At 41.4% G+C, this 14,807-nt stretch overlaps 1 protein-coding gene across 1 annotated transcript in view; it reads right to left on the reverse strand.

The window, feature by feature from the left end:
- Positions 1 to 9,043, reverse strand: part of BATF (basic leucine zipper ATF-like transcription factor) — a 21,646-nt gene extending 12,603 nt beyond the window's left edge. Inside the window, exons 1-2 of the mRNA XM_011370839.1 lie at positions 8,740 to 9,043; positions 6,348 to 6,452 (exon numbers count right to left, since the gene is read on the reverse strand). Of these exons, the coding sequence (XP_011369141.1) occupies positions 6,348 to 6,452; positions 8,740 to 8,802 (168 nt within the window). The 5' untranslated portion in view covers positions 8,803 to 9,043. The remainder of the gene's footprint in view (positions 1 to 6,347; positions 6,453 to 8,739) is intronic.
- Between the last annotated feature and the right edge of the window lie 5,764 nt (positions 9,044 to 14,807).

Consider the following 14,807-nt stretch of genomic DNA (forward strand, 5'->3'; position numbering starts at 1 on the left):
GCTGAGCTCCTTTTCCTTCATTAACTCAATTTTCCTCCAATTCTAAATATCTATTTCTTACAGCATCAGCTTAAAACTTCATTTCATGCATAATCTGCACTCCTGATGCTTGCTATATATGGCATTAGAGATAAGCTCTGGAACCTGTAAGCTCTTCTCTTCTATTAAATTAGCATGAGACTCCTTCAGGAGCCAGCCCCAGGCAAGCACCTGTCCCACCCCCACCTAAGTGAGGGCCTAAAGTGCTAGCTTTCAGATTTGGCCCTGTTACTCTACCTTAATTGCAGTGTCATCCCGGAGGCCAGATTTGACTTGCCAAAAGCATAGCTCTGGCTCATATTACTGTAGGCCTACCATCTCCTCTACTTTTACCTTTATCTGAACAAAGTTTCTCAATTAATTTCAACTCTCTTTCCCATTGACCTGGGATTGGGACATTGACTCAGAATCCTTTCTACTACAAGGTGCCAGAGAACCACTACGATCAACCAGAACGGCCACACAAATGAAACCGATTTGCCATCCTTATATGGCTTGCCTAGTGCTGAGGAATTCTAGTCTAGTAGCACCTAGAATTCCTCATTACAAATCCCAACTGACAGCTGGTTCTCCCAAAGGACTGTGATATTTGTATAGGATGTTCAAAAGATAAAATGTCATAGCGGAAGACTATTCAATGTTTAAAATCGAAATTAGAAAGGAAATCATTCTAACGCATATGTAGTAATGATTGATGTTGACAATTTAAATATCTATATTATAAAAATGAAAACAGGTGATAAAAACAGCCAAACTATATAAAAAGGGTTAAAAATGCAAAGTATCTCTCTCTCGCTTTAGACCTTCCATTTTACTTTTCGGAAATAAATACCATTAACAGTTTTGTGGGAAACCCATTTGAAAAATTTTAAGTTTATACACACATGCACATATACATTTTTTGTTTTTATTAAAAACAACTATGAGAGGAAACTATGCACTATAGTCACACCTTTTTCACTTAAGAGTATAGAAGTTTGAGAATCTTTTCAGATTAACACATTCAGATATAACCCATTATTTTAACAACTCCACAATATTTCACTGAAGGAGCAAACTATAGTTTAATTAGTCTCTTAGTGATGGATATTTAGCTTGTTTTCAGTCTTTGCTGTGACAAGCAATATGTCAATGATTATCTTTACATCTACACAATTGTGTAATCTGCGGATATGTTTGTAAATAGATTCCTAGATGTAAAATTGTCAAGTTACAGGGTATGTATACTTATAAATTGGATGGACATGGTCAAATTGCCCTCTCCTGGAGTTGTACTGACTTATACCCCTAATGGTACTGTGTGGTGTGCTTCTCCACTGCCTTAGCAACGTCGTGTGTTAGCAATATTTTCGTCTTTGCCAATCTGGCTGGGGACTCTCATGTTGCCTTAATCCTCATTTCATCTTTTCCACGTTTATTTGCTATTTATTTCTTCTCTCTTTTTGTAAAAAAAAAAAAAAAAGCCTATTCCAAATCACCATTCATTTTTCTTTGGGTTTTTATAATTATTTTCTTACTAATAAGAGCTCTCATGTGTTAAAAAAAATATGCCCTTTTTTGGTCATATGTGTTGCAGATATTTTTCCCCAATCTGTCATTTGTCTTTGATCTTGCATATAGTATTTTGAGCTGCATAGAAAACTTCACTTTTTATGTATAAAGGTAATGTATAAACTTTTTATAGTTTCAAGGTTTTTTATTTTATCTGGAAAAGACTCCATTCCAAGATAAATTTTTTAATGTTCATTTTCCCCCCAAAATTCTTTAGTTTTCTTTTTCTTTTTTTACATTTAATCTGTGTGTTATATAAGAAATAAAGAAGCTAGCTTTTTTCCCCCCCGAATGGCTAGCCAGTTGTCCCAACTCTGTTTATTGAATAATTCAGCTTTCACTCACTGAAATGCCATCCTAGTCATTTTGCATTTGAACTTATGTCTTAGGGATTGACATATTGACATGTATTTGGTACTTAAATTTGATTTTGCTTTTGGGTCTCTTTCTGTATTCTATTCTATCCAGTGTTTTGTCTTCTCCATATTGTTTTTATTTCTGTATTTGTAATTTACTTTAATATCTTGTTCACATAATTTTCTCTCGTTACTCTCCTTCTTTAGAATTTTTCTGGAAATTCTCACATGGTTCTTTTTCACTGGGAACTTAGAATAGCTAATCTAGTTCTCCCCCAAATCCCAGAAAGTTCTATTGGGTTTTTATTGGGATCACATTAAATTAAATTCTAGATTAATTTAATAAAATTGCTGTCTTTATATTAGGTATACCTTTCTATTTAGTTGAATGTTTTTTAAGTCACTTAAAATAATTTTAAAGATTTAAAAAATTAAACCTTACGTATTTTTTTGTTAAATTTATTCCTTCCATTTGCCATTGCTGGTATTATAAATGAAATCTTCCCTTCTATTAAATATTCTTTTTTTAATTAATTAATTTATTTTTAATCCTTTAATGTCACCACATATTTGACCCCTTTCCCTCCACCTACCTCCCCCCTCCCCACGCCCTCTAGTAATCACTAGTCTATTGTCCATGTCTGTGAGTCTCTGTTTGTACTGTTCATTTGTTGCTTTTAGGTTTATATCTTACATATAAGTGATATCATGTGATTTTCAACTTTTTCTGTCTGGCTCATTTTGCTTAGCACGATTATCTCAAGGTTCATAAATTTTCTCCTTGGTTATGGTTTACATATAGGAAAGTTATTACTTTTTGTGTTAACTCTGAAAGCCTACTGGATTCTCTTATTATTTTTAGTACTTTTTCAGATGATTGTCTTGGATCCATCTATTACTTACTGATTTGTTTGAAGATGAACTAGTCAAGATACTCCTTTCTCCTTTTTAAGTAATGCTTTTACTATGCCTAACAGGCTCTACAGTTGTCTGTGGGAAAAGAACTAAGTGTGATGTGTACTGTGTGAGACACCCCCCAAAAAGAGAAGTAAAACAGAATGTGGACTCTGTTGATATTATGAAAAGAAGCACTTGAATTAGCTTATGTGAGGGATAGTCAATGCCAGGATGTTGTAACACTGGCATGAGATTAAACACAATCATTGAAAAAAGGTCTTTCCCCACTCTGCTATTTTAAAAGCAATCAGTATACGGTGTTTGGTGCAAACTACTTATAGGATAGATATGAAAAATGTGAAATAGTAAGTATCCACAATCTCACTGGAGAAACACGATAATTCTTTTGGTATTTTAAGAGAGATAATAGCGATAAAGTTGAAATTGAGAAAACAACATTATGGCAGCTTGTACGAGGCTAGCACACTAATACAAACGTGGTCCTGCTTTCATATTGCACTCTCGGTAGCTGCTAAACCCTGGTCATTAGCGTATTTGGTAGATGAGTCCTAGAGCTATGTCTGAGGACTGGGGAATGGTTCCAGAACCTCAGCATGTGGAGCTGAGCATGAAAAGGAGTCAAGAACAAAGCAAGCACTCAACCCTAAGAATGTTGGTGGTAAACCAGAAGATTTTCTACCTGAATCACAAACATAATTGAGGGGCTAATGGATAGAGAAGATAGGTGATTACTGTCTGAGAGGAAATGAACATTTCAGACCACAGCCAAACCCTCTGTTTGATGGCGGCAGATTGATATGTTGCTGCCAAAAGCTTCTCCCTAAAGTCGGGAAACGCAAGTTGCATTGGCTGCAATCCCCAGGCTTGCTGTGTAAACTCTGATGTGATCTCGTCCCTGGGCAAAAAGTGAAGATGAACCATGTGGTGCTGAAAAGAAAGGAGTAGGGAAGAGTTTGTGTCCAGGAGTGAGGAAGATGGGAACATTCCAGAGACTGAGGCTGGGGGTGTAGGTGTGGAGGCGGTGACTACAGGACCGGGGGCTCCATGGACTCCAAGCCCCAGAGATTATCCCACTCTAGTCATGACTAGTATAACCAGATGGACTAAATCTTTTGGTTCTAACTCTTGTCTTATAGAGGGATACAACTGAGTCAGAGTTGAAAACCTGCCACAGCAAAGAAACATACATATCCCCGTCACTGACATGTACCCAAGGGGTTGAATGAAGACCAGTGGGCTAAATGTGCAGAGAGACAGGAGTGCAGCTCAAGATAGGGACAACTCATTTGTTCATGTTAGGAAGGAGAAAGCTCTCTGTCACCAGAAGTGACCAGGAGTAAGTCGGGGACAATTTTCAAGGTGGCAGAGTGTAGGAGAGGAGTCTAGAGCATCAAAAGTGTGTCTGAACATTCCAGCCTTTAAGAAATCTTTCAGCCCCAAGATTCTGTGAGATATAAATATATATATATGAAATTTTATTTGTGATTATTTATTTTGTTTCTTATAATCATAACTATTATTAATAGTACTCTTATTATACTTAAAATTTCAAAATATTTGTTTCGTGCCAGGCATTGTGCTGATATCTTTATATGGACTATTCTATAATGTAATTACGGTAATTTCCCATTTTATAGATACAGAAACCAAGTCTAAGGGAGGTTAAGAATGTCCCTAAGGTCTGTCACACAGACAGCAAGCAGGAGAGTTGGGATTCAAACCCTGTTGTTCTGACTGCAGAGCTGCTGAGCTATACTAAGTTTCCACATAAAAAAAGAATTACAAACTTAAAAGCTTATAGTGGTTTTCCAGTCTCACAACATTGTCTACCTGCACAAAAAAGGAAGGTTTTATCCTTTCTAATTTGTATTTCTTTGTCCATTGGCTTGCTCTAAAGAATATTGAATTAAAATAAGACTCTGATAGAGACAAAGTGAGCGATCATAGATTTTCAAGCTTAAAATAGTAAACCGGAGTATTATGAGACAGTAAGCCATAATGAAATCATGGAGAACATGTAAGTAGCAAAGCCACCAACAGCTTAACATTTAGACTGCCGATCACAGTTATCAAAGAGAAGAACAGACTTGCTGGTCATTCACTGTTGTTCAATTCAACAAATACTTATGAACTTAAAACTATTTAGTATGTAATGGAAGATATGTTGAATATCTTTCAAATAAAACACAAACATCCAATCAGAGATGTTGGTGTAGCCTGCTCTCTGCTTCCTTACAAAAAAGAAGCATCTTTTTTCTAAAATGACATCCTACTTTTAATTTTTTGTAAATTTACTTTTAAATTGCAGTTGACAAACAACTTTATATTAGTTTCGGGTGTATAGTATAGTGATTAGACATTTATATACCTTATGAAGTGATCACCCCGATGAGTCTAGTACCCATCTGATACCATATAGACATTTCTTGATGAGATTAAAACAGCTATTTTAACTGGCTGTTTTTCATGCTAATCCTTCAAATAAACATAAGCATATTCATTTTGGATGCCAATTGCTCTTTTTACCATTGAAATGAATTGCTAGGATGCTGGAGGTTTGAGAATGGTTCAGGAAGCAGGACAGAAAGGCAGTTGCTAGAAGAGATGAGGGGATGGAAGCGGAAGGAGCCAGTGAAGTAAGAGCTGGTTGAACAAGAACCAAATTAAAAGGCAAAGTGATGAGAGAGGTGATGGTAAGGTGGTAAGATATGGGAGACAAAGAGCATCGCCTGATGAAGCGCACAGCCAGAATTTAGAAACGCCAACTAGGGCCTTGGGCTGCCATTGGAAGTGCACTTCAGCCTTTGCACAGGGCCCCTGCTCAAGTCAGGGGTCAAGGCTTCTCTAGAAAGTTTGTGATTGGAGATAACTCAACCAGTGTGGTGACCATCCCAGATAAGTACACTTGAAACCACATTTCCACAGATACATTAGGATATCATTAAATATTTAAAAAATTCAAAATAAAACCTTAACGATGTGCAGAAAAGAGGAGTAAGGTACAGCACTCTGTGGCCCAGGTTGGCTTCTGGAGGGATGGGGCTGTATGAGATCTAGCACTGCGGCATATTGGGCTCCCCCCAAAGTCCTTCACACTTTCTAAATTCTTCCCAAAGACAGTCTTGCTTTCTACTCTCTAGGCTCGTGAGGGATGGAGTTCTCTCTGGCTACCCCATCTCTGAGCAGGTGCTTCTGCCTTCCATTCAGCCTTTGAGTTTCCCATACTCAACTCATTCACCCCTCTCAGGAGTCAGGAAGACTCTTTCAGCCTTCTGGCTCATCCTCTGCCAGAATCTTCTCAATTCACTCATAGGGGAGCCTCCTTCCCCAACTCACCCTACAGCCCTCACTCCTCCACTTCCTTCCCCAACAGCCACATCCACATCCCCACACTGGCAGATTCAAAGCTATGGTCCAAGCACCCATCGATGGTAGGGGCAAAGCCTAAAACTCAAGAGGATGAAGAAATGTCTGAACACTCACCAAGTGCAGGGTGTCGGCTTTCTGTGTCTGCCTCTGTCGGCTCTTCTGGGCAGCAATGCGATTTTTCTCCCTTCTCTGAACCTTCCTCACATCATCGGATGAGTCCTGGGAGGCAGAGGTGATGAGAATTAGGCTCAGCTGCTCCTCTCTTCTGAGCTAAAGCAGGCTCTCACGGTGTTTGGTGTCCATCCGTCCATCCGTCCATCCGTCCATCCTTCCATTTCCTCATCTTTTCATTTGCCCATCCACCCCCTACTTACCAAAAGGCTGAACCCACAGTCTGTTACACTCCCTTAGGTCTCTATAACTTTTTGACCAAAAGTTACAGGAAGAGGGCAAAGACCTTGAGGCCTCAGCAGAGCTGTATTTGGAAAAAATGGTTAAGGCGATGAAGCATGTTTTATCACCTCTCCTCCTCTTCAGGGCCACTCCACCCTTACTCTCTCACTTTTTGTCCTAGAACCTTCTTGCTATTTTTTTTTTCAAAACTTTGTTGAGCACCTACTATGTGCCAGCTTCTATACAGTGCTTTTTCAGAGTTGCTCTTATTTATTTCCCAAATTCTGTAAAGTTGATGTTATTATTTCAATTTTATATGTGGCTTATCAAAGAACTTACCCACAAACTAAGACTGGTGTCTTTCCAAGCACCCCCTCCCCTAACCTCACTGGCTTGTACCCCACAAGCCTTCTGCTGCATTCCTGGGCAGAGGTCCCTACCCCAGATCTGTCTCTTCTTTCCCATGTTCCCTTCATTCTTCTCAGTGACCTTGACATTCCCTCATGGCCCTGAGCACAATGCCTAATACAAACTAGAGGCCAAGAAAAGTTTTAATGGTGATGGTTACCTGGCCATGGCAGGTAACGGATGGATGCTTAGGAGGACAAGAGGACCTCTGGTGTTCTCTAAGTACAGCCCACAGGTGGGCATGAACTCTAATTGAGCAGAAAGTTTAGCACTAGCTTTCCCCCAGATGCTGCAGGATAAGTGCCGGAGTCTGAATGAAACCCTTCTGCATTTCCTGCTCTCTTCCCTCTCACATCCCCACAGGCTAGAGGTGCACAGTCCCTGGGGCAAGATTCTGTGCACACCAAGCACACGTCTCACTAACGTGCCCAACACTTCCAGGCATTGCAGTGGGAAGGCATTGGGTTAGATAGGAAGGAAATGCTCTTCCTCTAAGGGGGATGGGAACCAGATTACCATGGAAGCCATGAGTAATTTCCTTCCTAAGAAGAATACAGACTTCCAGGTAGTCAGAGCCCTTCTGATACCATCTTGAGCAGAGGACTGGATTGCTTGCCCTCTAGAGGTTCCCGCTAGGACTTCCTCCAACTGGCTGCTCTTATGTCAGCTATTTATGACCAATGCTATATTATACATGTTTATATATTCTATTTTGGCTGCAGCATTTTGAAAGCCCTCTTGGATATCTGTGCTTAGGAAAGAATGAGGTTTTTAAAACTCAAAGTTGGAGAAGAAATTTTAACTCCTTGATGTATCAGATGAGAAAGAAGCCTTTCTCTAGAGAGGGATGTCAAGGTATGTGGTGAAGAAAAAGCCCCAGAAGCTGTTAGGCTGGCAGGGTGCCCGATTTTTTGGCCACCCTCAAGCTGAACTTTTAACTTGGAAGTCACAATCTGGACTCCAAATGCTCCCAGAATTTCTATCTCAATCTCTCCGGTTTCCCCAGTCCTGAGCTGAGCTACTAATGAATGTTTCCAAGTCTCCAAAATCACCTCCTGATTTGTTTCCTCCTTCCTGTCCAGAAGCCACAGGGGGAAAGGGTGTTGGTCACTGCTTCAGCATCCCTCTCTGCTGGCCGTGCTAGCAACAGAAACAGTGACCCGGTAGGTAAGATAGATCCTTCTGTGCTACCCAGGTTCTCCCTCCTAACTTGCCTTTTTCTCCCCCTCCTTTTCTTTCCCAGACCCCCTTTCTCGCTTGCCCTGATGGCTGTCTCCTGGGAAACTACAGCTCTAGCCCTTAGGACTGCCTGCCAGCAGTCCATTTTAATGCTCCTCCTCTCCCTTTTCTACTGCCTTGGAGAAAGGCAGAGCCTTTCCTCTGACAGACCAGAGTTCTCTGATGCTCATTCTCCTCTTAGCTTCCTAGAAAGCTTCATGGAGTGGGAATCCAGGTGAGGTGGAGGCAATGGGCACCACCAAGGAACAAAGAGGAAAAGAGGCTTTGGCAGAATGAGCTAAAAGATGACAGTCTCTGCCAATATGCTCAGCTTGATTGCAAATACCATGTCTTACGTCTGAGTGCTCATGCCACAAGCCACTTCCTCGCTCCTCAGTTCCCAGGGCAGGACAAGGAGGCCCGTCTCTCTTCTTAACCCCCCTCCCAGGAGAATCAGAAGGTAGGAGGTAGGGAAAGGGGACTCTACCTGTTTGCCAGGGGGAGGAGAGCGGCTGAAGCTGGAGTCGCTGCTGTCGGAGCTGTGAGGCATGGCTGCAATCTTCTGAACTCTCCACCCAACCCCAGATGCCTCTGGGCTGTCTTGTCACCAGCTGGCCTCCCTTCCTGACTGCTCCCAGGCTACCAGCCCACTGCCCTTGGCAGGTCCCTCCTCTGTGCTCCCTTCAGCCACCTCTGACCCCTGCGTCCTCTTCACGCTGGGGTGCAGAAGCACTGCTCCCCACAGGGACATGTCGCTGGCTTTGGGGCTCTCGCGCTCTCTCTCTCTCTTGTGGTTTCTGGTAACTCACGCTGGAAGTCACATGGGCGGAAACTTAAGTTAGAAGTTAATTTGAGATAAAATACATATCTGGAAAAGACCCACAGAATTATGTGAAAGAAAGAAAAAAAAATACACAAAACCCCAGATACCTTCCGACAGTTTGAAAGGCAGAACAGCTTTCTTCAATTGATGAAGATAAAAGAGAAAAACAGGCCAGGGAGGGAAAAACCCCAGCCAGAATTAGCAAGTTGGTCTACTGTCAACACGGGCAGAAAGGAGAGGAGAGCAAGGGAAGAGTTTCCATTGTCACCCGACTTGATTTTTAACCAAAATAAAGCAATGAGACTGGGATTTCTTTCTGGTTTTTGCCTGAAAGCAGCTACTCACTCTTTCTTACATGAGACCTTATCACTACCCTAGCAGTCCATCTAGCCTTGGGGTGGGCTGGGGATGAAGTCACCCCAGGGGACCCCAGGTTCTTTCCTGACTATCAAACAGAAGAGGCTGTGGTCATCCCAAGCCACTGGAGAGGCTCTAGAACTGATGTTCTAGAAGTTTACATAAGCTATGCTTCTTGGCAAGGTGCTCCCTTTAGAGAAAAGATGCCTCATGTTGAGGGTCTTTTGAGAGCTCAAGATTGGCTTTGAATCTTGATTCAAGAAGGTCACAAGGTTAGAGCCCAAAATGGAGAAACAGTGAAAGAAAGAAAGAAAGAAAGAAAGAAAGAAAGAAAGAAAGAAAGAAAGAAAGAAAGAAAGAAAAATGAGCACTGCATTTACAGTCATACCACCCAGGATTTAAAATCTGGTTTAACCACTTAGTACCGTCTGTGGCTTTGGGCAGCTCACTTGAGTTCTATGCTCCTCACTATCTCGGTCTGTAAATGGAGGGTGATAAAAGATGCCCCGCCCACCCCTCAGGGCTGTTTCGAGAAGCAAATTATAGCATGGATTAAAATGCCCCTAGCAGATCGTAAAAGATGCTACAAATGGCTACTACTTGTGTTACCAGCCTCGTAACATTACTAGCCTTGCCATGAGCACATTTGTAGCGTTCTCAGTGAGCAAACCAACACTCACCTGGCCATTTTGGCTTTTTAAAAAGGCCTTGCCTTATTCCTAGTAAGGCTCCAAGACAAATGCTTACCTCGTTTAGTTTTGGGATTGACAGGAAGCATGCCCCTTAACAGATTTTGTATCCACTAGCTGAATTTCTGCCCTAAGACAATACTGTCCTAAGGGTAAATTGTATCTGAGTGGGGGAGGCAGACAGCAAACAAATAAGTTAGTATATAATGCATCAGATGGTAACAATTTCTATGGAGAAAAATAAAGAAAAATAAAGGGAATAGGGAAATCAGAGGATCAGTGAGTTGCTATTTCTACAGGGTGGTTATGAATGTCTTACTGAAAGGGGGACATCTGAGCAGGACCCAAAGGAAGGAAGGAAGCGAGTGGTGTGTACGTCTGGAGGAAGAACATTCCATCAAGGACTCGATGTGGGAGTGTGCTCCGTGTGATAAAGGGACAGCGGGGAGGCCAGGAGAGCTGGAGCAGCGAGGCAGTGCATGGCAGATGAAGTCAGCAGCGTATCAGGTAGGGCCTTGGAGGCCCCTATAAGGATTTCGGCTTTTGTTTCAAAAGAAATGGGGAGTGCCTGGAGGAGCCACCTTCCCACTCGTACTCTGTGATGCTCTACCTCAGCCACTATTCATTTACTTCATAGCAGCTATCAAATTTTATAACTATTTGACTAGTTTATTTACTCACTGTTTTCCTGTTTCCCTCATTAGAATGTTAACTGCATTGACGAATTTTATTCAACATGTTCGTTGAGCACTTACCATGTACTAGGCGATGTTCTAAGTACTGGAAATACAGTTAGAACTTGACTTTTTCTCAGAATAAGGAGTTGAATCAATTAGCTTCCACTGCATAACAACCCACAGCGAACCTCGATGGCTTAAAACAACAACTATTTATTTAGCTCATGAGTCTGCGGGTCATCTGGAAACTTCTGGTAGAGGCTGGGCTAGGCTGATCTTAGCTGGGCTCCATCATGTGTCCTCAGCCACCTGGTAGGTTGGCTGACTACTGGCTTGTCTAAGGTGGCCTCGCCTGAGAGGGTTCTGCTCCACGCAATCTCTCATGCCCCAACAGGCTTGCCTTGGCAGCTGTTTACTTGGCAGCTGCAGAATTCCAAGCGTAAGAGCAGAAGCATTCTGCTGAGGCCTAGGCTCAAAATTCACAGTGTTTCTTCTGCCGCATTCTACTGGACAAAGACTGTCACAAGGCCAGCCCAGATTCAGTGGGTTGAGAAATAGACTTCACTTCTTGATAGGAGGAATTTAAAGAATTGTGGCCATTTCTGCAATCTCCCACAGATGAGAAGCCATTGGAGGTTTTAGGGCAGAGCAGTGATGAGCTCTAACTTGGGTTTTAAAAAGATCTCTCTGTATACAGTTGAGATTTTACGGGAGGGGAGCAAAGTGGAATTAGGGAGACCAGTTAGGATTATGGCATTGATTTACTGCAATAATCTAAGTAAAAGATGTCGGTGGCATAGACCAGTGAGGTGGTAATGAAGGTGGTGAGAAGTGGCCACGTAAAAACTGATGACCGTGTCTCTCTTGTTTACAGTTATATGCCCAGTGCCAGGTAAATGCCTAATAAATAGTTGTCAAGTGAAAAAAATGTATGAATGAATTCCCATAGAATGTTGCTCAAATTTTATGACATTTATCATGACCTGCATTGTCCTATATCTTTTCTCACCCTTAGTATATTGAAAACTCTATAAGGATAAAAACAGTTATGTTTATGTTTTATTCAGTTTAACATTTATGAACATCTATTATGTAGCAGAAATCATAATTATGAATAAAAGAGAGATCCTGCCCTCATAGAGAGAAGGGAAGTAGTCAACTAACCAAACAGGTTATTATAAGTGTTATAATGTTCATATAAAGTTCTTTGCCCTTTGAACAGTTTATCATCCAACAGTAAATACTTGTTGAATGAATGATTGCTTGTCGAATGAAAGATTGTTTGTTGAATGAATGATTGCTTGATTCTCTGGATCCAAAACAATATACTGATTTAATATTTAACAGAGACTAATGAAGAGAGAAATAAAAAATTAGCTCTGAAAAAATTTTTTTAATTAATTAATTTTTAAAAAAAAGGAAAATTAGCTCTGACATAGAAAAATGGTCTCTTCCAATAGTATTGATTATAAATTATTTTAAATACTTAAGATTAAAGAATAATAAACACTTGTGTATCCGCCATTAAGCTTAATAAATTATAAATAGAGCTGAAGGCTTCTGTATATGCTTTCCTAATCCTGTTCCCTCCTACCCAGGTAACCATTATTCAAAATGTGGTCTTTATCATTCCTATGCATTCCTCTACATGTGAACCATATCCATATGTACACCTAAGCAATATACACTGTGGCCACGCATGATTTAAAACTTTTCATGTTGTCAATTTTTTAACATTTAATTCTATTATTATTATTATTATTATAGTATCTGCATGTTCATAGCAAAGCTCTGGATACAGATATCGCACTGAGATTATTCTAGAGAACTCTGTAAGGCTGACAAATACAGTTGTAACACAGCTGGCATCAGCTCAGTTAATGTCAGCCCAAAGCCTCATGATAATGCCAATGTCACATTTGCTAGACACTTAACACCCTTATGCTGACAACAAACACTATATCAGGACAGTTGTTGGCTCATACATGTCCCTGGTACAAATTAGAAAACAGTGCCACCTCTTGGTGAGTAATCTTAGGCCAAAGGACATGGACTGGTGAGCATCTATTTGACTTCTAAGGTGGGGGCCCTTGGACAGTGATCAATTTATATGGTTGTCCCCAGTGTTCTTGATATATATCACTTAATATTGCCAGGTACATGAATTAACTCACTTAATTCTCACAGCAGTCATTGGTAGTAAGTTCGATCCGCCCCCTCCCCACACATCCTCCCCCCACACACATGTACTTTATGAATGTGGAATACGGAGGTAGAGAAGCGAAGTAACTTTCTCAGGATGACACGTGGCAGCTGTCTTCCCTCAGACTGATCAATCCGAGAGAGAGAGGACAGTGCAGTACCTTTTATGACCTACTCTCCCGTCACTTCTGTTTTATTTCATTCATTAGAAGTGAGGCTCGCAGTCCAACCCACACTCAAGGGGGGATAATGAGACTCCACCTCTTGAAGGGAGGAATAATAAAGAACTTGTGGACATGGCTGAAAACTGCCATGCTTCCCAAACTCATCTGAGGGCACATATCATTGGACGTGAAGGATCTGAGAGGAGATCAGGAGGGGGTCGCGGGGCAGCACTCTGCTTTTAGCTCTGTCCCCAGCTGACTCTATGGCCTTGGGAAGCTCTCTTTCTCTCTCTGGGCCTGTTTTCCCATGTGTAAATTTGGTGGAGGGAAATGGTACAGAAGAGTGCTGGTGTCTACTTTGTGAATCTAAGTTTGGCAAAGAAAAAAGAAATCCTACCTTATTATTTCCTGGTGTATTTCCTATGGTTGAGAGCAACAGATAGCCAGACTGGCTGAGAAATTTGGCTCTTCCACTTATTAGCTGGGTGACCTTGAAGTTAAGTTACTTAACCTTTCTGTGCCTCAATTTCCACATCTATAAAACGGGAGAATATAATATTACCAATCTATAGGATTATAATAAGGATGAAATGAGCTAAAGTTTATAAAATTCTTAGGACAGTGCCATAATATGATTTTTTTATTAAAACAAAACAAAACTTGTATTGTTCTAACTAAATATGATAAGCAGAGAGCCTTGGGGCAAACTGCTTTCACGAGTAGATTGAAATGACTTATAACCAAAGGTGACGTACATGACAACCTGTATAGCATGGGCACCCACGAGTCAGAACAGATCCTGGCCCCCCACATACTGAGCAATTAACCTTTGAGTTTCTGGATTGTGAGAGGTGTGAGAGAGGGTGGTTCTGATGGAAGGGAAGGGAAAAGTGGGAGGACAGGGAACCCCAAGAATTTAGGGCATCAGCTATTTGCCAATCTGTATTTCAGTGTGTTAGTAACTGGTATACTACCAGTGCCTATGCGGTCGGCCTTATTTAAAATGAACAGGATAAGTCGTAGGTACATGGACTTCTCAAGTCCATTGGAAATAGGTGGTGTTTTTAGCATACCACAAACCTGCTATATTCACACCTTCTCAGTTCAGTTATTCTGTTTGTCTGCTGTTCTCAGTACCAGGACAAATATATACCTCGGTCCAACACCTCTTGACTCAGCTCATTTCCAAGACTTCGAGACCTAATTGTGTTTTATAAGAGCAGGGACTCTCTGACCAAATCATTCAGGCAATGGGCTGAAAGTGAGGAACCAAACAGAGCAGAAACCTGAGTGTCTGTGGTGTGCCTCTCCCTGGGTGGGAAGGGGGCGCCGACTTCAGAACTAGGTACTTTTCCTGCAGGAGAGTCATTTCAGAAGTCAGACTTCTCTCCCTGGAAAGGGGTGCAAAATCTCCCAAGGTCAAAAAGAAGAAAGGAACTACTTGCTTGGGACCTACCCTCACGTATTCTGATTTAATCGGTCTCAGCAGGGTTATTTTTTTAAAGCTCCCCACACAGACACTTGATGTAGGGGAAATCATGGAGCCCACTTCTCCAGGCGGGGGCAGTTTGCTGGCCTCAGTGTCGAGTGCAGCTTGCTGGCCCAGGAAGAATAGTCTGCCACCGGTTCTTTCATCTCTCTTC

The sequence above is a fragment of the Pteropus vampyrus genome, unplaced genomic scaffold (genome assembly GCF_000151845.1).
Source record: "Pteropus vampyrus isolate Shadow unplaced genomic scaffold, Pvam_2.0 Scaffold177, whole genome shotgun sequence".
In the NCBI taxonomy this organism is placed as follows: Eukaryota; Metazoa; Chordata; class Mammalia; order Chiroptera; family Pteropodidae; genus Pteropus; species Pteropus vampyrus.